The 22,348-nt window shown below is 41.8% G+C and overlaps 1 protein-coding gene across 2 annotated transcripts; it reads left to right on the top strand.

Moving 5' to 3' along the window:
• The first annotated feature begins 1,090 nt into the window (after positions 1–1,090).
• wipi1 (WD repeat domain, phosphoinositide interacting 1) lies at positions 1,091–19,407 on the top strand. Of its 2 annotated transcripts, XM_084571364.1 has the most exons (14): positions 1,091–1,406; positions 5,516–5,598; positions 6,514–6,680; positions 8,557–8,653; positions 9,080–9,177; positions 11,900–11,992; positions 12,180–12,250; positions 12,421–12,528; positions 13,222–13,383; positions 14,356–14,463; positions 14,977–15,116; positions 15,691–15,791; positions 16,500–16,563; positions 18,523–18,574. In XM_084571364.1, the coding sequence occupies exons 1-14, from the start codon at positions 1,285–1,287 to the stop codon at positions 18,525–18,527; spliced, it is 1,419 nt and encodes a 472-aa protein (XP_084427490.1). In that variant the 5' UTR covers positions 1,091–1,284; the 3' UTR covers positions 18,528–18,574. The 2 variants fall into 2 exon arrangements, with proteins under 2 accessions (XP_084427490.1, XP_084427491.1); XM_084571365.1 differs by lacking the exon at positions 16,500–16,563 and having other exon boundaries at positions 18,523–19,407.
• The last annotated feature ends 2,941 nt before the right edge of the window (positions 19,408–22,348 follow it).

Genomic DNA, 22,348 nt, shown 5'->3' with positions numbered 1-22,348 from the left:
AGGTTGTGCTAAATTCATTTGGAAAAGCAAACCCAAATATAAGGGCAAAATTGTAGAGGAGTATGTTCAGCCTCAAGAAGAACGAAATGTCCAAATCAGATGGTTTGACCCATAATCCATGAGACTAGGGGACAAACTGGTATTACAAGAAGAGAAAGAAGACACCTTCCAGACGCTTTAATCCACAGAATAAATGGTGCTTAAAAGAACTTAATGTAAGTATAATAATTACAGTGTTCCTTCAATACTGTTTTAACATGTTAATCCTGTCTCAATATAGCAAATCCAAATCCCAACAAACAAAGAAAATGTATTACTGTATTATAGTACACTGGGTAAAAGCCTGTAGGCTATATAAACTGTTATATATCTGTCTACTGGACTGTGTGTGTGTGTGTGTGTCTTTTGTCAAAATCAATCCTGACCCTTGGAGTGTCAAACTCAAGTAGCCTATTTTTGTGTCACAAGGGTATTTCTTCACCTAAAATAACCTTTAATCCCAAATCCCGAGAAACACATTCAAAACTTCGTTCGAAAAATCAGACATTTAAAGTTGCCGAGTGTGTACGCCAATATTTGCTGTCGAATATGACAAAAAAACACCACTTTTGATATTAAGTGAATTGTATGGTGTATTCGGCATACATAGGCTTTTATCAAACTGCGATGAATTGTATTAAAGTTCAGAATTTGTTGGACTTCAAACCGATTTCACAGCACACACTACGGTTTATTTTGGTTCAATTCAAATTATTTAAAAAAAAAAAAAAAAAAACAACAACTGCTGGTTAAAGTACCGTATGTAATATATGTTATTTTTTTTTAACTTTTATTTATTTATTTATATTCTTGCTTTTTGCGGTGGGGAAGAATGCTGGTGTTATGAATGGACGGACACAAACACAGCCCCGTGGGCCAATAAGAAAACACTACTCTACCCTTGACCAATCATAATAGAGGAGAGCTAGACTCCGGGCCAATCGCAAGAGGCGTGGACGTGACGTGTCAGCCATCAGCTGTTCTTGTTTTGCTTCTTTTCTGCTCCTCTTTTCCTCCTGGACCCTCGACCTCTAAAACACCCGCATTTAAGCTGAATTCAAAGTCGTTTCCTGCGGTAGAAAGCCGCCGGCTCTGCCTTCGCCCTCTCACCTTGCGCGCACCGCTCTCCACACATTTCTTTCTCAAATTGGAGCCGTCTCCAGCCGAAATCGAGCGACGAGGCGGCGCCGATCCCAGGCCTCCAATCCAGGTCGGAGGGAGGGAAGGAGGTCGCTGGGAATCGGGATGGACTCCGAGGAGGGAGCGGGCGGCTGCGGCGGCGGCTCCGGCGGCTCCAGTGGAGGACCGGACGCACCGGACGGACCGGGGCTCCAGTTCTGCTGCGCCTCCTTCAACCAAGACTCCACGTAAGCAAACGAGCGAGCGGACAAAGAGCGGATGAGTCACATTCAGCTCGATTACTCCAAATTTGACAAACGTTTGCTAAAAAAAGATGATGCAACCAGTCACACTTCACCAGGTGGAAATAAATCACGTATTTAGGACAAAAAGAGCTCAGCTGATTTATAACAACATCCTACCTTACTTGTTGTGCAGCTAAAGGGCCACTCCACCATTTTTGCTCGGTAAACTTATCATGAATAGTCTGAAAAAACAATGTATTATACATTTTATGTAGCTGATCCTTCTGAAGATGCCTCTGTTTATTCATAGTAAAGGTTCAGTTAGGAATTACAGTTATTATTATTATCCAAATAAGATTCAAGATTCAAGTTGTGTTTATTATTACTTCCATGATATCTTAATAAAAACATACAGAGGTGTGAAATACTGTCCCTGCTACTCCTGCACCGCTCTACCTACCACACTACGACATATTATGACACAGGATACAAAAAGATGTTCTCGACAAAATCTACAAGTTGAACTTTTAACTTATCACTTCTATGATATCTTAATAAAAACATACAGAGGTGTGAAATACTGTATGCTGACAAGACAAACACAGTAGCTTAAAATAACCGCAACTGCTCCTGCACCGCTCTACCTACCACACGACGACATTTTACGAAACAGGACACAAAAAGATGATGTAAACAAAATCTACAAGTTGAACTTTTAACTTCTCACTTCTATGATATCTTAATAAAAACATACAGAGGTGTGAAATACTGTCCCACTGTAAGCTGACAAGACAAACACAGTAGCTTAAAATAACCGCAACTGCTCCTGCACTGCTCTACCTACCACACGACAACATATTACGACACAGGATACAAAAAGACGATCTAAACAAAATCTACAAGTTGAACCTTTTAACTAAACAGTGAACGTGCACTGCTACTGATAGATACAACTGTGCAGGTTAATTAAGTTGCATAGGGCGAAGGAGAAAATGCAGCCCTGTTCAGATCCAGAGGTGATTCTGTTAGGACCCCTCGGCAAAAAACATCCACACCGGATTTGTTTACAGACAACAGACGTGAACATCCGTCAAAGAAAGAGGAAGTGGAAATTATTCAAATAACCCTTAGGGAGATATCCTGCTGTCAGTCAAGCACCTTGCCTACAGACATAGTTTTAGATTCGTCAGTCCTATGTGGTCCCTCTACTGGCCTGGGGCCCCAATCCATCCTGAGTGATCTGATTGCAAGTGGCACTGAGGACACATTTAATCAGCTTGTGAGGAAATTTTGTGATCTGTGGCATCGGTGTTTATGAATTGAATAGAGTTCTGTAGCTCTGGAGAAGCTTACCAGCATTTGAGAAAGTAATCCCTGACGGTGAGACCCTCTGTCAGAGAGACGTCAAAAAGAAGTTAATGGTTGACAAATCTGCATCATGGAAAAGGAGCGATCCCGTATTTTGTAGCTCGGCCCCAAATGAGAATCCGATATAACACAGATTTTGTCCAGGCCTGCGTGATTCATTGAGTACAAATGATCTAATGTCGTGAAGACTCATTGTTTTTCAAGCTTGATCCAAACCAGGACCTGAAAATCACAATATTTTGGCCTCTGCTGCATCTGGATCTGGTCTCTTGACATACATATTTGTTATGGATCAGGTTAGGGTTGCTCTTGCCGGGAGCGTTGCCACTCTGCCCTAGATATCATAGCAACTCTGCTGGAGGTACACACCAGAACCGAAGGTGGATTGGTGGACATTTAAGGCACCGGCTCAGTCCCGGTCTTCTTCGGGAAATAGTTAGGGATCCCTGCAGCGTCATACGAGTGTAGAAAGTTGCACAGTCACAGGCAGATCACAGGCAGAACATTGTGAAAGAAGGTCTGGTGAAATATCTGTCTAAGTATGCGCCAAACTGCCCTCAGGTACAGCATTTACAGTATCTCCAGCAGGTGCGGCAGCAACAGTTTCCCAACTGCAGACAATTTTTTATGTTTTGCCTCCAGCATATAATGGCTTTGTGATGTCTCAAGCGACATACTTGGTCACACTTTGTATTTTTTGTGCAGGCTTCCTTCTGTTTTTTATTTTGAGAAACAGGATACGACAGGACAGGAATGTAGAAAGAATGAAGGCACAGGTGGCCATTAAGAAAATGACGGTTGTGAAAATGGAGCAATGTGTCAAACGGGTTAAACATTGTGTGTATATGTGTGTGTGTGTGTGTGTGGAATATTACTGAGTCTGCATGTACCACACGAGGCTAACTATGAGCAGGTTGACGCATGTCTTACCCCGAGGTTACGCTCAGTTGACATGCTAGTTGTCTGCATTTTTAAATCATGCAACAATAGAGAAATCACCAGTGTCTAGCTATGTTTCGCCGGTCACATATCTCTATCTTCTTCCTAGTGGTGATTCTAGGTTCACCTAGGTTCATACTAGTCCCATTATCAAGTGTCCAAATTAGTGAAATTTGTCATAGGGTACATGACAGGGGACTGTGTAGTGTTTTCAATGCACTCTATGGCCTTTATAGGTAGCCGTTGTCCTACCTTCTTATTTTTCTCATGGAGTCTTGTCCCGACGTTGCGCCCCAGCTTCGTCCCGCGTACTGAATAAACATCAGGCACTGTATGATGTTATTTCACAACATATCGTGCCATGTGAGGAAAACACCACATCGACCCAGGTGTCTTGTTATCTCATGTTTGAGGGAATAAAAAGGCAGAACAATTTTAGGTGAAATTTATTCATCAGTAACCTAATTTAAGTTATTTATCAACGTCATAGGCCGTTTCATTCTCTTGCTGCAGCTCCTAAAATGTGCTTTTCTTTACTGTCTGACTGTAAATGAATGCGTCTCACCCCACTCATCCAGTCAGGGAGGTACTGTAGAGGGCAGCAAACCCCAAGTCGAGTCCTGTTGGAGGTTTCTTCCTCCTCACTGACTATGTAGAAAACGTAGATAAATATATAGAGTAAAACACAGTAAATTTAATTTGGAGAAACTATATTTTCTGAAATGTCATAGTATAGTGTGTACTCAGCCTAAATGTGTAGTTCAAGGTCTCTATCTGGACTAAAAGGTGGCACTGACAGGCAGAAAGGGCAGAGCCTACCAAAGTCTGGAAATTGTTAAGCCCCAGAGGAGGCGTAGGGCCTTTGGCGGGCACACTCGCTGCTGGCAGAGCAAGGTTAAGAGCCATCCCAAAATCCTGCTATCGCAAGGAATGTGACTGGTGTTGAAGAAGAAAAGGCCAAGCGGGAGGGTGGGGATGCGGCAGCAGGGAACGTGAATTTGGTTGGAAGGTGCGCTGGAGAAAAACATCTCCATGATCAAGATGTGAAAGCCCATCGATTGGGGTCTGCATGCTACTTGGCATCACTGCCTAGAGGGAAGGCACAATGGAAGATGCAGATAGGACCTCCAGATGACGACAAGTGAGCTGTGGGTCAGGGTCTGATCAACTCTGACTGGGTCACTTGAGTAAAGGTGTATGATGCTGAAAGACCCGAAACACCCAATGACCTCAGGACCATCGGTGAACAGATGCACCAGTAGACGTGACACTAAAGCATTTTGATTCTGAGCGGCAGAGTAGATGCAGGCACTCGTTTGGTTCTGATTTTGCTAACAGCGTTAACTCCGACCTCCAGTCTCTGTCTTGCACTTCTGTTTTTGAGTTTACTGTAGATTCAGGGAAAAAAATAACTGGCTTTCTTGGTTTCCCAAAATAAAAGTTCCACTTGACATTTTCTGCCTTCTGAATGCCTGCTCCTCTTACACCTTTTAGTACGCTCCTTTTAACTGCACTGACATAAGTCTGAGAGGCTTCCCAGGAGTCACACAGGATGTAACACCTTTAACCAGTTTGTGGTGTTGAAAGCTCCAAGATTGTTTGCTCAAATTTCCCCACTAGGTGGCTCCCTTTAGACAGGACTAGAGAAGACAATGTTCACAAATGTGGAATTTAATGCCCTCGAGTCAAAGTTTAACGTCACATTGTTCCTGTGTTTCCAGCTCGAGTGCATAGATTAATTGCTTCTCTGCTAAATGAAACACTGAAAGTTGAAGATGCATTCCTCTTGTGTGTGTGTGTTGCAGGTCACTGGCTTTGGGAACAAAGACCGGCTACAAGCTGTTCTCTTTGACCATGGTGGAAAAACTGGACTGCATCCATGAGAGCGGTCAGTATGGAGCCACAAACCGACCGGTGTAACACGGTTCATTCAACACTGGCACCGTTTCATTGAGATTCATTCATTCATCCATTTGTCAGCTATTAAATGATGACACCAGTAACACCCGAAGGATGGTCAGGTCCCTCGTGGATCATTGACTTTTATTCATTTCAGTTTACGTCACAGACATTAGCGTAACCCTCTGTTTTTATGTAAACTGAACCGTAATTCTAGCTCATCTGTCCTCAGACTGGCATGTAAGCCACGCCACGTCTCCTCAGATTTCCCCTTTTAAAGGAAAAGCTGGGAGATGTGGGTTAAATTTAATCTCAGTGTATAATCTTTTGGTCAAACTCTGGTTAACCTGTCATTAAAGTTAAACTGCTTCAATGGCAGTTTTTTTCTCCTCTTAAATGGAAGACGATGACAAGATCACAAGATTGTTCTCATTCACTTCACCTGTCAGTGCCTTTAATGTGGCTGTAGCGTGGTGTACATACACCAAACAGCCATAACATTATGACCACTGACCATCTTGTGACAATTCAGTGTTCTGCCGGGAAACTTTTGGACCTGGCATTCATTGGTGTGGATGTTACTTAGTCATGTACCACCCACCTAGACCAGACCAGGCACCCCCACCCCATAGCAATGACACTCCTTGATGGCCAACTCAAAAAACATGAAGAACAGCACAAGGTGTTGACCTGGCCTCCAAATTCACCACATCCCAAATCTGTACACCTCTAGTGCAAAATCGTTTTGGAACGACTGTTGAAAAAAGTGTTGGTTGTCCAGATTCCTATGATTCATTGTGCTTCAAGAACATGTTTTGTCTTCAAGTCCATTAGTCTTGCCCGTCTAATGTCTCAGAGTGTGACGGAGTTTATTTATTGACCTCCGTGTTCTCGCCCATTGCAGACACTCCAGATGTCTACATCGTGGAGCGCCTCTTCTCCAGCAGTCTGGTAGTCGTGGTGAGCACCGCCATGCCGCAGCGCATGAACATCTACCACTTCAAGAAGGGCACGGAAATCTGCAACTACAGTTACCCGAACGACATCCTCGCTGTCAAGCTCAACAGACAGGTGAGCGAGGGCCGACTCGCACCGACAGCCCTTCTACGTGCTTTTCTGTTGTTGTAAGGTCGACCGGTCACACGAGATCCCAGGGTTGCCAAGAGTCATGGATTTGGCATGTGTCACGTGCATTCAGGATTAGGCCTTAAAGCCTCTTTGTCATGAAAAGATATGACCTCAGTTAAACCTAGTGTGATCACTGGTCCATATTAAGGACTATTGAAGACATCCACATGTGCGTCTCTCCTGTCTGATCACCAGTCTCAGCAAGCTGGGTAACTTCCTCTGGTATTGGGTTTAGGACTTTCTCTCTGACCAACAAATCCGAGTTGGTTTGCGTTGGACTTGACAGCGACAGCTCTCACCCCGGTCACAGACACTAATGCTGCTTTTAGTTTTGACCTACATTTTCAAAGCTCAGAGTTTAAAACGATTTGTTACTGCCACGTCTGTAAAGCTGAATGAACGGAAAGAAACTAAACAAATGAGCCAAAAACACTAGATCCAAGAATTCCCATAACACGGCCCAGCTGCTTCTTAAATATCCATGTCCTCCTCGTGGTTTGTTTACCACAAAAGTCGTCTCCGAGCCTAAATCTGAGATATTAAGGACGTCATCTGGGGTTGTTTCCTTCCTCCGGCTTCATCTGGAAATGTTGCATTCGCTGTCTCTTGGACAGCTAATGTCCGTCAGTTTGTCTCTTGCGTCATTCGAGACATGCTGAGACAACAAAAATAAACCCGAGCCCCTTTGATGTCCGCTTTACTCGCGGGGCACGCACACGCTGACTCACAGTCTTACACGCAAATAGGTAGCAGACGACTTACGCGGCTTATTTCCAACAAAGGAAATGTTTCAGTTTGAGTTCCCACTGTCTGGGAACATGTAAACAGCTGTGCGCAGTGACATCAGAAGCAGATGTTTCCATGTGGGGTTCAGTAAAGCAGAGGTCACGATATTACAAATAGCATTTCAAATGTTCAGTATACAAAGCTGATTGGTTTAATTGATTAGCAAACAAAAGGAGCAGTACAACATCATGCAGCTTTTCATAATCTTTGTGTGCTTGAGTTTAGTCGTGCAGGAACCTGAGAAGAAATAACATGAAATTAAAATGTCTGGGACATAAGAAGTAAATAACAGCATCCCCCTGAGAACCTCTGTATATTTTCCATCAAGGTTGTATAAAGTTGCGTGTCTGTGTGTCTGGTTAAAGGCGATGCAATGCTTCAAAAAACACTTAGGAGGGAGGTCACGGTGGGCAGGAAGAGGCATGCAATATCCCCTGCACGACTGCATTTACGTAAAATCTGCCAATGCAAAACCGTCCGACGCATAGAGACGTGGGCAGGTTTATTGGTGTTTTACGCAAAACCAAAAAAAACAAGAAGAAAATCACATTTTAATTCCCAAATTAGTGCTTTGGTTTCTCTAATGTAAGTGGTGTCGGGCATTTGCAAATATGTGTGGGTTTGCAGGGGTCTCTAGCATTGTCGTCAATGCTAACGCCGCTCACTCTTTTTATGTCTTGACTTTGGCTGAACTAGCGTAAAGGTTTTGAGATGCTGCAGCGCTCTCTCATGACTCACATCTGTGGTTTGAAGGTGAGGAGTTCATGTACTTTGCCACAACAAAGAATCTGTGAGCTGTCTCCGTCTTGACACAACAGGTAGGCTGTTGACAGAAACGCGATCTTAGAAATATGATCCACGCCAGAATTAACTGGACAATAGCGCTTGACGCCTGTGAACACAATGTGTGAAACTGCAGCTTTCCATGAACCGATCCTTTTACATTTTACCCAACGCTTTCTCGTAACGAGCGGGATTTCCCTGATGTGAACTTAACGGGGTGTAATGACCCGGGGGCTGTTGTGTCTTGCAGAGACTGGTGGTGTGCCTTGAAGAGTCCATTTATATTCACAACATTAAGGACATGAAGCTGCTCAAGACTCTGCTCAACACTCCGTCCAACCCCTCAGGTGAGATGTAACACAGACGGACAGAGAGAGGGGGGGAAATGCACTACTAGGAAGTGGTTCGAGTACACATTGCCTCTGGCGCGACAGGATTCTTCCAGTTCATTACAGTGTTGATGTTGGCCATCATTCTTGCCGAGCTAGTTGAGGAGAAAAAAATCTGACGGGGAAAAAAACAAGAGTAGCGTGACGTTAAACAGATCCCCACGTCACATTGTTTAAATTAGATTCATAAAATTAATTCCTCTACTCTTCAAGACTTACATAAGATGCGAAGCTCCAATACAATGTAGAGCCAAGTCGAAATTAAACAAAAGACTGGAAGACCATCCTGTTTCGTCAAGAGCTGACAGGACAGAACACATTTAGATGAAAGATGTCAGTTCCTCTTTCCTCCTGCCAAACCTAAACTGTGTGTCTTCCTTGCAGGTCTCTGTGCTCTTTCTATCAACCATTCCAACTCCTACTTGGCATACCCCGGCAGTGCCACCATTGGAGAGATCATAGTGTACGATGCCAACAGTTTGGTGAGAAACACGTCATCACAGATCATCTTAAATATCATGCTACCGTCTGTTGTCCTTGTCTGTGAAGGTTCCCAGTCATCCAGGTCATGGTATATCCAAAAAAGGTTTAAAAAGGCAACTGGACTTGTAGAGTAGAGGTCTTCAACAGGGGGTCCATGACCCCTAGGGCGTCTGCGGAGGTACTGCAGGGGGGTCGCGACAGTTTTGGCTGATTAGACAATGTTTTTTATATTCCCCCCTGCAATTTTTTCCACATATTTAAATGTCTTTAAATACACATACACATAAGTAGGGGGTCCCCGCTCCATCTCTCCATCAGTTTGGGGGTCCTTGGCCTGGAAAACGTTGAAGACCCCTGTTGTAGAGTGTTTTGAGTTTAAAAAGACACCTGGACTTTTTTGAGAAGACGTTTCGCCACTCATCCGAGTAGCTTCTTCAGTTCTAGGGGACTCAAACTTCCCACCAGTCAAAAAACTCTACAAGTCCAGTTGCCTTTTTAAATATTTTTTGGATATCTGTTGTCCTTGGTGATATAGAATGGAAACAGCTGATTGTTTATTCAAAAAACAAAAACAAAGCTCAACCAAAGGCAACCGGACCTGTTGAATTTCTGGTTGTAGTTCCCATCCACTGACATGTAGGAAGTGTGACTTATGACCTATACAGCAGAAAGCCACCAGGGGGAGCTCCACATGCTTTGCCTTCACTTTCAAGGAGCTGTCATGGGTGTGCACATTTTTTTACAGTTCTGTGTTTGGGACTTTAGGGTGGATGGCCAAAACGTATTCAAGAAACTCAAAAAGTCCTCATGTAGCCTTTGTTTTGGCTTTGTTTAGTTGTTTTATATACAATGACCTGGCTGATGAAGAACCTTCACAGACAGCTGATTATGTTGCATTTAAATATTTGTTAAACATGTGTACACTGTAAGGTAATTTGTGTTACTGCAGTTCTTGCCCGTTGATGCGGAACAACAATAAATAACAGTATCATCTGCATAGAATAGCACAATGCATATATTAGATAGATAGAGAGATACTTAATCTACACAATATTAGATAGAAAGTGGTGATCAACTCGATCCAAAACACATTGTGTGTGCACTTTTATGTTGAAAGACGCTCACCTGAACCCGAACTTAGTGCCAGAACGCGGTTGGCTCAGAAGACGGCAGTGATACTCTTTTCCCTGAAACTCTTTTCTGTGAAACTGCTCGTTTTGAGGTCATCCTGTCCTCCCTCGCTGTTCTTATAAGTGTTTGTCTGACACTCTGGTAACACTTGGAGATGTTTTTCCTGTGACCCGAAGCCTTTTGTGCAGCGTACAAGAAGTGATCCTGACTAAGGTCTCATGATGTCCTAAAATATACAGCACACACAGCAAGGTCGATGTTGGGTGAACTCACAGTGTGTGTTGTAGCCCGTGTAGAAACTAGTACATAGTATTCAAGGTCTGACGAATGTAAAAATATAACTGTGCAGTTGTGAAATGTCATGACACAGGATGCTAAAAAACATCAATCTTTCATATTGACTCAGTTCTGGAAAGGACAGTGTGTGTTGTTTGCTCACAGGCTCCTACTGCCTCTGCACTCGTTGGTGAAACTGCATAATGTTTTCAACTTTGCAAATGTTACTACCTCGGGTTTCTTTTTACCTGGAACCACGTCAGCTGGCTTTAGTCACACGTTGGCTTTTCTTGTGAACTCAGTCAGACAAAGGACACCTCTCTTCACTCTGTGATGCTTCACATGGCACAGAGAGTTTGGCCCAACTGAACCCAACAGCTTTTTTTTTGTTATTTGTTGTGACTTAATTTTGTGCCTCCTTCGACTAGCCAGGTTTCTTCGTTTACTGTATGCAGTGAAGACTTTCAAGGTTTAAGGTTACAGTTCCGGGTTCGAATCCATGGGTCGACTGGGCCTTTCTGTGTGGAGTTTGCATGTTCTCCCTGTGTCTGCGTGGGTTCTCTCCGGGTACTCCAGCTTCCTCCCACTGTCCAAAGACATGCTCCTTAGGTTCATTGGTGATTCTGAATTGGCCGTAGGTGTGAATGTGTGTGTGAATGGTTGTCTGTCTCTCTGTGTTAGCCCTGTGATAGACTGGAGACCTGTCCAGGGTGTACCCCACCTCTCGCCCAATGACAGCTGGGATGGGCTCCAGCCCTTCCTTGACCCCTCACAGGACAAGCTGTTACAGAAGATGAATGAATGAATGAACTGGTGTTACAGTTAATTGGCCGTTGACCTTTCTGTTGTCAGAATTGGATTTCTGGTCTCCTTGGATGTCATATCTTTAAACAACAACTTCATCTTTGAGTTCTAGTGGATCTTTGTTGAAGAAATTTCTTTAAGATGTTCCTGTGACAACACATTCACAAGGGTATGAGGTCACAGAGACTTTTGATCATCTACCTCCAAAATCCAAACGTGAAATGCCAAAATGCAAAGACCCCTTCAAGGCCCTTGGTAAACTTGTCCTTTGAACTTTGAAAAGGAAATTCAAATCAATTTATCCTTGGGTCCATGTGGACATTTGTGCCAAATTTGAGCGAAATCCCTCAAGTCGATTCCGAGATATTATATTCACAAAAATGGGTCAGTAGTGACGAACAGTACAGTACATAACACACATTCTTAACAACTCCCGTCACTCAGATATTTGTATTCAAGCCTTAAGACTCCAATTAACATTGTAGAATAAAACTCCTCGTTTCATTTCAGAACACAGTGACAATGATCCCAGCTCATGACAGTCCTCTGGCAGCTCTTACCTTCAACGCCTCGGCCACCAAACTTGCCAGTGCCTCGGAGAGGGTAAGAAAGTCCCAGTAAAGTCCTCCAGCCTTATCAAGACATGTTCACTTATACATGAATATATAGTCAAACAAGTGCCAGGGTGGAAGTTTTGACTTACCTTCCAGTGCCACTACAGGTTCTTACACATGAAGACTGTCGCTATACTATATGAATCACACCACTTGTCTCCATCTTGTCTTTGCAGGGTACTGTCATCCGGGTCTTCTCCATTCCTGAGGGCCAGCGTCTGTTTGAATTTCGCCGAGGCATGAAGAGGTCAGAGGTTCTCACGCAACATTTAAAATGTCTATGGAGCCATACTTGCAGCACTCCATTGCAGACACCTTAGCGTACATTCTGCTTGGAGACTTTATTACGTCGTGACTAATGTTCAAAGTTAAATGTCCACTTTAAGGTATTGATTGTTCATGTCTGTTTGTCTGCAGGTATGTCAGTATAAGCTCTTTATCCTTCAGCCCCGATGGCCAGTTCCTCTGCGCTTCCAGCAATACAGAGACAGTGCATATCTTTAAACTGGAACAGTTGGGACCAAGGTATACGCACACACAAACATAGTCAGATCGTTTGCGGTGGGTGTTTACCAAAACATAATTAAATTGTGGCTACATGAAGAATACAGGCTTAAACTTTAGACTCTGCAGCTTTAATTTGAGGGTATTCACCTCCAAACTGGATGAAGGTTGTAGGAATTAAACGTTTTTGATGGACAGCCCCTTACTTGCAGGGGCTCAAAGGTAATTGGACAGGTAAACCCAGTCACAACTAAAATGTCCATATTTAATACCAGATATCTTCGCAGGCAATGACTGCCTGAAGTCTGGAACCCATGGACATCCCCATATTTGAATAGAATGTGTTTCGGTAGCTGTTTTAAGTTGTTGTTTGTTGGTCTGTCTCCCTTTGGTTGTGTCTTTAGCAAGTAAAACGCATGTTTGATGTAGTAGGGAGCAGGTGGTTGACTCAACCACTGCCGAATATTCTACTTCTTTACCTTCCAAAACTCTGTTTAATTACTTTCACGCCCTTGAAAATATGACCCTGTACATAAAAATATTTGTAATTCCTGCACCTTTCCTTTAATTTGAATGTGAGTACACTCAAATACACTTTAAGTCCATATTCATTATATAACTGTAACTTCAATATGATTTGATAAAATAGCAAAAATCCATACGGACCTAATTGTACATACTTGTTCTAAACGATGCGTCTTACTCTGCGTGCAGTGGCGTGGACGAGGCTGCCACCTGGACAGCCTACGTGGGGAAGATGTTCTCAGCGGCCAGCAGCTACCTCCCTGCTCAGGTGTCTGGCATGATGAGCCAGGACCGAGCCTTCGCCACCGTTCACCTCTCGTCTGGCCAGAAGAACGTCTGCACACTCGCTATGTGAGCTTCTCTTCCTTTACCAATCAAGGCCAGAAACCTTTGTATTACACTTGTGTTCTTGAAGGGTATCCTCGTTGTGTTTTTAGGCCTCGAGAGACGGTCCTCACCTTCTTGTAAGGAGTTGTTGTCCTCTTATGGATCCCTTTGTTCCTTCTGGTTAATTAATTTTTATTAGCAGCTTCGCATATTAGCATATTAGCTGCTGTAGCTATAACCATGACGCCACCGTCAGGTTTCTGACGAGCGGTTTTGAAGCTCAGTATCTGTGGCTGTGGTCATCGCCATCTTGTCAGTGCCTGATTTCACTCCTGGGTAATTAAAAAAATCCTCTGTATAATTGCCATTCTTTTGCAACTGGATGTTAGCTTTATTAAGTTGACAATTTAAATGTGCGGGTTAATGGCGATTGACTCGCATTTGGAAACATCCTCAAGTGGCCATGTATGGAACTGCAGTTTTTTAAAACTTGCACCGTGATCTCATTTTTCAACTCTGGGGGTTGTCGCTTGTACAAATGTTCAATTATTGATGCCACACAGCAAAAACAAAATCATGATTTGGATCCCAAGTCACATATACATATAAGTAACATACCAGTTGCTAGCTGTTAGTCGGAGGGAAAATGCTAATCAAATCTGGGTGTGAGCGTTGAACCATGAACAAAAAAGGTTGATCACAGACTGATATTGGGTGTTTGTATATTAACTGATTTGTTTCACAGACTGGTGACCCTTCTCTAGATCTATAAAATGCTACCAGACTCCTTAAACCATTTGAGTATTAGACGTGTGCTGACACTTTCACGACTGTTTTTTCTTATTCCACATTCCTGATCCAGCAATCCAACTATTTTTAGCATGACAAAGTGTGAATGAATGAGTTCCTTGTTCTTGTCACTGTCAGCTTAGACCAAAGGGAACGACTGTGATTGTTCCAAAGCAGCAGAAATGGAAACTCGGTTTGATGTTTCAGGATCCAGAAGCTTCCGCGGCTGCTGGTGGCCACGGCCGACGGCCAGTTGTTCATCTACGACGTGGATCCTCTGGATGGAGGCGAGTGCGCGTTGGCTCATAAACACAGGTGAGGCTACGGCTGATTTCACATGAGTTAAATGGATTAAAGTTTTAGTTGTGTCTTGGAAAGGCTAAGCTCCTTGTGGCTCCACAGTAATAAAAACCAGTGCGATTGCTTCTTACACTTAAACTTAAATTCCAATGTACCAGAACCATCTTTATATGATTACCAGGAACCAAGAAGAGACGGAAATCACCAACTAGGTAATTAAAAGACCACCCAGTATCCCTACTAATGAGGATCTTAATGAGGATCATGTTTAAAAGGGTACTATATTGCATTTGTTCCATCTGTAGAGGTCTTGTGGCAGCCATTGAAACCCAAATTACTTATTATATTACTTGCGGGTGGCAGCTTGCATGCTCTAGAGAGGATTAGGAAATGTTCTAAAGCTTACATATGTGCTTGGTTGCAAATATTCACCGTCTTTGAAAAGCTCCTAACAAGCTGAAATTAAAGCATAAAGCTGATGAAGTCCTTCTCCTGCTAACTCTCAGCCTCTTTCTCTTCCTCCCTTAGACTCTTTGGCGTTGACGATAACCAGACTGAAGCAACAGAGCCAGAAGGGTCAGAGGTCACAGAGCCAGCACAGTCTTGTCCGTCATACGCCGAAACTGCTGCCTTACCAGCCTCCGGTCCCGTCACTGTGACCCTCACTGGTTAGTAGTCGCAGACGGAAACATTGTATGACCAAGAGCACTTCTTTGTTGGCTCTATCCGACACTGGTTCAGGACATACGTACTTACATATATACTTATACAGTACTATATATAGTAGCATATTGCAGATAATTCAGCTGAAAATACCTGGTAGATATTCTTGCCTTAACATACTGTATGCTAGAAGACAAGAACACTTCTTATACGTACACCAATATGAAAGAACCCAGTTAAATTTGTTAAATTTAAGAACTTTCTTTTCTTTATGAATCTCTGTTGAGATGTTCGCTGAAATCAAATCTGTTTTTTCTGTTGATAAAATTTTTTGCCAATCAAATCTGACCACCTTCCTTCCAGTTTAAGACATAGTGTGTACACTATATCCAAACCAGTAAAGCCTGCTTGCTCTTCCAGTGAGGGTCTTTGTTTTTTCAAAAGTGTATGTCCTACTAATTTGTTTATGTTTGACTTCTCTGTTAAAGTTCTGCAGATTAATCAGCGGTGTTTGCATGAAGTTAAAGATAAGGCTGCTCTAAGGGTTCGCCCGTTTCCTCTGCGTGTTTCTTTACCCAGGCTACTCTGAAGACGGCGGGGCAAAGAAGGGCGAGGTCATCCCAGAGCACGAGTTTGCCGCTGGCCCCGTGTGTCTGGATGATGAGAACGAGTTTCCCCCTGTGAGCATCCAGAAGTGCTAAATGTCAGCTGTACCACAACATCTGTAGCTTCCAGGCTTGACTAATCATTACGACAGACTATATTTTAAGAGTTTAAGGTTATTAAAATGACCCCCTCGCTTCCTGCAGTATCAAATACTAGCAGTTCTTTACAGCAGGCCCACCTGACTTCTAACTACAGCAGTCTAATCCAACAGTTCTTCAATAAAACCTACCCTCACCTGTTTCAGTGAGGTGAAGATTCATCATTATGACCATTTTGGAGGTTGTAGGTTAATGCTGCTGTTTAATTATTATACTTTTGTATATCGTCATTGATTAAAATAGCGTGCACACCATATTATAAGGGCTTTGCAGCAAAAACAGCCATATTATTTGTAAAACTGACCATCACAGATTTGCACAAATATTTCAAAATGCAGTAACCGTGGACATTCACCCCCACTTGTGCTAATTCAGTCTTAAAGGCCACAACGGTAATCTCACTAGGTCAGATCTTTTCTTACGCGTAAAGATAAGATTTTGTACTGTAATCAATTGGTGGAAAATCCAAGCAGGAAATATCACAGTTTCTACAATTAAGTTAGATGTGTTCAGTCACAGCTTCAGCTTAGCAACTTGTCAAGTTCAGCTTGAGTGTATGAACATGAATATATTTTTAAGGATCTTGTTTTTGTGTTTGCATGTGTGACTACAACGTTGATGCAGATACGACATGAAGGCTCCAGGAGCAGTAACTTATCAAAGTCAGCTTCATTGTCAACTCTGACATGTGTGTGACACATACACAGGATTTAAATGTCTTTCTTCCTAGGCCTACAGTGCAACAACTTAAACATAGAACTTCTTAGACTGTGCTTAATTTCCAAGAGTTTCCAGCCCCGAGACTTTCAGTGGTCCACCACCACTGTCATATGCTTAGTGACCAAAGACAACTCTGAGATTTCTGATTAAGAGCAGAAAAACTCCTCCTGACCTTTGAACTCTGTGGCATCTTCATGAATGGCTGGATGTCAACACAGACTCTGGCATATCCCATTGAAGGGTGGCTTGACATTTGAACTGACGATTGTGGATTCATTCAGATTCCCAAAATTAACTTCATGAACAAGAATATACACTACATTCATGACAAAAACTCACTCATGTTAACGCAATTAAACAAACCATTCAATGAATGAAGCTACTAAGACACAAACCATATGTTAATATTACAGAATGACAGTAGATACTAGCCTTGTAACAATAATACAATTGTACTTTTATTTTCCTTTATCACGCTCCTGTTGTATACACCGGATCTTAATCTTATTTCAAAATAAAAGCCCCTTAAATTGAAAAAGGAAGTCAAAATAAGCTTTAAACTGATAAAAATGCAATAAATGTTGCATATTTACTGCGCTTTATTCCTGTAAATAATCATTAATGGTCAGTAAAGATGCATACCTCAGTGATACTGCCCCCTAGTGTTGTGGTGGTGCAACATCGACTAGGAAAGTTAAAGCTAAGGTATAAATCGAAGCCTCCACTGCTGTGGCCTGCGTTATAAGCAACCAGAAATCTAATCTAACTCTTATTTGTTAGCTGTAAACAGGAAAACAAACAACACTTAAGTCTGAAAGGGGGTTTGGCTGGAACATTTTTTGTCTTGTTGGATCTTGTGGCCGTTTTAACCTCTCCCTCAGGTTCTTTGTGTAACTTTGTGTTTCCATATAAGCAGAGAGTGCGTAGTGTGGAAAGATCAGATTTCATGCGTGCCATGCATTCAAGGAAAATTCTGGTGTAACTCAGCCTCGAAAATTGAACTTTACGCTTGCCACCTCCATTATTGAGATTCAAGAAATTAAGATATAATCAAAAATGAAATCGTCTTGCTATGCTTTTCACATTGTACGCAAGTCCTTTTAGCACCTTGACTGAAGTAAACTCAGAAATTAGCACAAAGGAGCTAATCCTATAGACTTAACCAAAGACATTTTCAATTTATTGTTTCACGTACTCACCCATATAACTTTGGTGTCATTTGGAGTCTTTCGGATGATATTTAGATCTGTGTATATCCATATAGTGGGAGTGACTGGGGCACCGAAACGTAGCCCCTAAATAACACATTATCTGCCGCAAATCTCGTTCATTTCACCAATATTTTGTTATGAGTTTCTGCAATTAAGTTAAATGTGTTCAGTCACAGACACAACTTGTCAAGTTCAGCTTGAGTGTATGAACATGAATATATTTTTAAGGATCTTATTTTTGTGTTTGCACGCCAACGTTGTATCTTTTTCAGATACGAGTCAATTTGTGCTTCTGTGTTCAAGGCCACAGCCACAGCAGAGGTTATTCTAGGCTATAATTTAGCTGCCGTGCGCCTATGCTAAAATGCTACTGGGGAATACCACTAGCGTATCATAACAAAATATTGGTGAAATGAACAAGTTTCGCAGCAGATAATGCATAATTTAGAGTCTACGTTTCGGTGCCCCAGTCACTCCCACTATATGGATATACATGAATCTAAATATCGTCCGAACGACTCCAAATGACACCAAAGTAATATGGGTGAGTAAACGATCGTATTTTATGCCAGAAATAAGGTCCAGGTTGTCAAAAAACTGTAATTCCCCTTTAAGGTTTCTCCACAAGATGAACTGGAATTTTCCTTCAATGAGCCTCGTTTTTTACAAATCCTGTAGACAAGAAAAACTAACCGTCTGTTCATGTGTTTTGGTAGATTAATTGGTGCCGCGACGGGACTGGAGGCGGCCAGGGAAGGCGCTCGTGAGTGGGTAGAAGGACAGATGGACAAACAGACAGAAAAAAGGCACCAGGAAGTGAGATGAACAGAAAATTATAGAAGAAATAGAAGAAGAAAAATAAAATAAAAAAATCAGGGTGCCATTTTTTCGTTAACGGTAGAGAGAAAGTAACTTCCATTAACGTTCAAGCTGACGTGGGAAACAAAACTCTGACCAAGAAGTAGATATTCTGTAGTCATTTCCGAGAGAACAGTCTGTTCCTCAAAAGACTGATGTGTTAAATGTACAGTACACTTCTGATTCTGCCATTGCACCAATAGTAGCTGTCAACTTCCTCTACGCTTACCTTTGAGTTCCTGACCACAAACGCTGTGAACTGAAGGAAGTTTAGAGAAAGGTGCTGTTGGCTACTTAAAAAATAAATAAATAAATAAATAAAAAAGAAATCAGGGAGGAGTGTTTTCTGAAAACATATGGTGCATGCTGTATCAGAAATATAACCACAGATTTCATAGCATTAATACTTGACAAATATTTTATTATTATGTTGCATTATTGTAGCAACGTTTTTATGTTTTATTTTTATTTTTTCCCTCCTCATTAATAATATCTACGTTTACAAATTGTTTTTATCCTGTGTTGCATTTTACTGCGTTGACATGTATTCAGTGTTTCTGTGCACGGCTCCAGGAGACATTTCAGAGGGTGGATATGTACTGTATGTTCGTTTGTGCCTGATGTCATTTGTAAAAGAGCAAAGTTGTTGTTTTTGCTTGACGCACAAGACCAAAACGAGTGAAAGAAACAAACAGACAAAATAATAAAAAATAAACATGTGGAGTGGAGTAATAATGAACCTATGCAAAGCAAAGAATTTGTCTGTTTTTTTTTTTGTTTCACATATTTTATTTATTTTTTTCAATTTATAATTAGATTCCTATGAGTTAATGATGTGGCCAATTTCCACAATCGAGAAATTATAAATTAATTAATTAATTAATATAAAATAAATAAAATAATACATATAGGCTTTTTCACGAAAAAAAAAAACGTTTAGTTTTCTTTGACTTCTGTTGTTTAGTTAATGTATTAATTCCAATGTTCAGTATATTAGTTGCCCATTTAATTTAATTATTTGTTTGTACATTTCCTGTCTTTTCTTATTACCTATTACACATTATTGCCAAATATGCAATTCGGCTTCATTATGCGCCAATCAGCCGCAACATTAAAACCACTGAGAGGAGAAGGGAATAACATTGACCATCTTGTGACGCTGCAACAAGATCACAAGATTGTCGTTATTCACTTCACACGAAAAACAGCACGAGGTGTTGACCTGGCCTCCAAATTCACTAGATCCCAAACTGATCGAGTATCTGTGGGATGATCCACAGAGGCCCCTCCCCTTAAAGCCCCGCACTAACAACATCCTGTTGCCAGGCAGGACACCCTCAGAAGGCCCATGTCCATTTTCTGATGAGTCAGAGTTGTTTTGAAGGCACAAGGAAGACCTACACAATATTAGGAAGGTGGTCATAATGTTATGCCTGATAACATCCAAGCAAAGGTACCCTTCAAGTTAACATGTGAAACGGGATTAAGCCGTGCCTCAGAAATACACCCGCCAAATGTGAGGTACGACAGATGAACAGCTGTCGAGGAAAGTGAAGAAAAGCCCACACCATTGGATTTAAAGGGTATTACCGCCAACGTTCAATTACCGTAATACCCTGCTTAGACGGTAACACTCTCTTACCGTAAAACCTGAAAGAAAGGGGACAAAAAGTTTTTGTTTCCCCCTCTATTTCAGCACCTGTGTGTACACCAAGGCCAGATTTGTTCTCACTCCAGGCCCTACTGCTTTGGCTCTTAAACTGTTTGCGATACGTTGCTACAAGATTAAGGTCTCTTATCCCTTCATCAGTACTTAAGCACTCTAAAGTCCAACAGACTTTTATGACTTACATGTCCTCAACTGCACAGCATTACCTCATAAAGCATCCTTAGACAAGTTATGCAACCATCCCCGAGAAGACCACAGTGTGCACCAAATATCAGGTTATTGTTGAACGGCGAGTCGTCTGGTGACGTATTTCCGTAATCAGCACGGCCTTGAGAACGATTAACAAGTCTGGCCTCAGGAGAATCCGTTGTAAACAGGCATAACCTTACACCCAGAGGGACGACAAGCGGTTGAGACGAAACAAATGACCCTGGGGGGCAAGAGAAGACGAGAAGCAGTAGCAGACAAACACACTGGCAGTTAAATGTGAAAGGAATGGAGCCCAGGTCTTTGTGGAAAAGTGAAAGAAATTAGTTTATTGTGAATTAGAAGGTTTTTCTTTATTTTTTCTTTTTGTGCACATCACTACAGAGAGTCCCTATGACTTTTCACGGCTTATCTTTAAGTTTCTTCTACTGGAATTACGCAAGTGTCTACAATTGGACTCCTCAGGCCATGATGGACTTTGGATTTGTGTTATGTGATTTGCAAATGAGCATCATCCTGCGCCGCCAGGTGACAAACTTTATGATTCAGTCTCCTCTGGCCATCAGGAGAAAAAACTGTATTTCATGAAATAATAGTAAAATAAAACAGATTCACTTCAGTAGATCAGGAGAGATGCTGCAACCAAATATATTGCTGCATTAATTTAATTTATTTTCTCTGCCGTCTTTTAGCGGACTAATGGAGATGCATGTCTGTCTCTCTGCTTCCAGCATGGTCCTTAACCATTTATAGATCATAAGGAAACACTTTCTGTTTCTGCATTAAAAAAAAATCATTGTGCATTCACCACATATTGTGCAGCAAGACTGGACACTAACATTTTAAGACAGTCCGTTTCCTTTTAAATGCATCTGCTCTTACAGGTTTGTTGTTCTGTATATACATACATGCATTTTTTTGGAAGGGGGGTTAGGTTTTGAGGTGGTATCTGGGGTGTTCCTATCAGATTTAAGGGCTGGACCTTCGACTTCGGCACACCCCTGCATCACACTAGAAAAGTATTTCAGGTCAGGGTCCTTCAGAACATTCGACTTAAGGGCAGAGGATCGGTCACACACAGGTGAGCCATTTACAAACTATACCTAACTAAATACTGGCTAAATTAAAACTGGACTTGGCACATTTATATTTTGATGCATTTAGGTCAAAATTAATTTCAAGAACATATTAAATAGTTTTAAAAAGAAACCATTTGGAACAATTTTTGTTTAATGCACCCTTTAATAATATTATCATTAAAATATGGAGGTGAACTGTTGCCAGCTATATTCTTCTCCAAAGGAAAGTGAAATGGGAGTCGTAGGCTGATAATCAATATTTCATGCATTAGATTAGTTGACTTAATGGTTTGTTTTGCTGTAATCAGTGCAAATCAAAGCACTGCACAGGAAGTATTACAGTTGTATTTCCATGCACTTAATGGTTGAACTGCTGGCTTAAACAAATAGGACATTTGGTCAAAAAATATCTTCAGTAACTTCAAATTTGATGTTTTAAAAAAGAAAGAATGGATGGGGAAAGAAACATGAGAAAAGGAAAAGGGACATTTACAGGAAAACAAGACAACCAAACAAGTTGGAGCATGTTGTCTTTTCATTGTTCTTCTTCTAATTTGCCACATTTTCACGACATGACTGATTTCCGTGTATTTGTGTAGCCAACACACACACACACACACACACACCTCCACGCAGACACTGCAGGGTGGGTGGACCTGGATGCTCAGTCTCGACTGGAATAAACCTGTTCATCCCGGCCGGCGCGACTCAGCGCACCAGGACGCGCTG

Source organism: Chelon labrosus (assembly GCF_963514085.1).
Source record: "Chelon labrosus genome assembly, chromosome: 21".
Lineage (NCBI taxonomy): Eukaryota > Metazoa > Chordata > Actinopteri > Mugiliformes > Mugilidae > Chelon > Chelon labrosus.
This window is presented reverse-complemented; position numbering and strand designations above follow the sequence as displayed.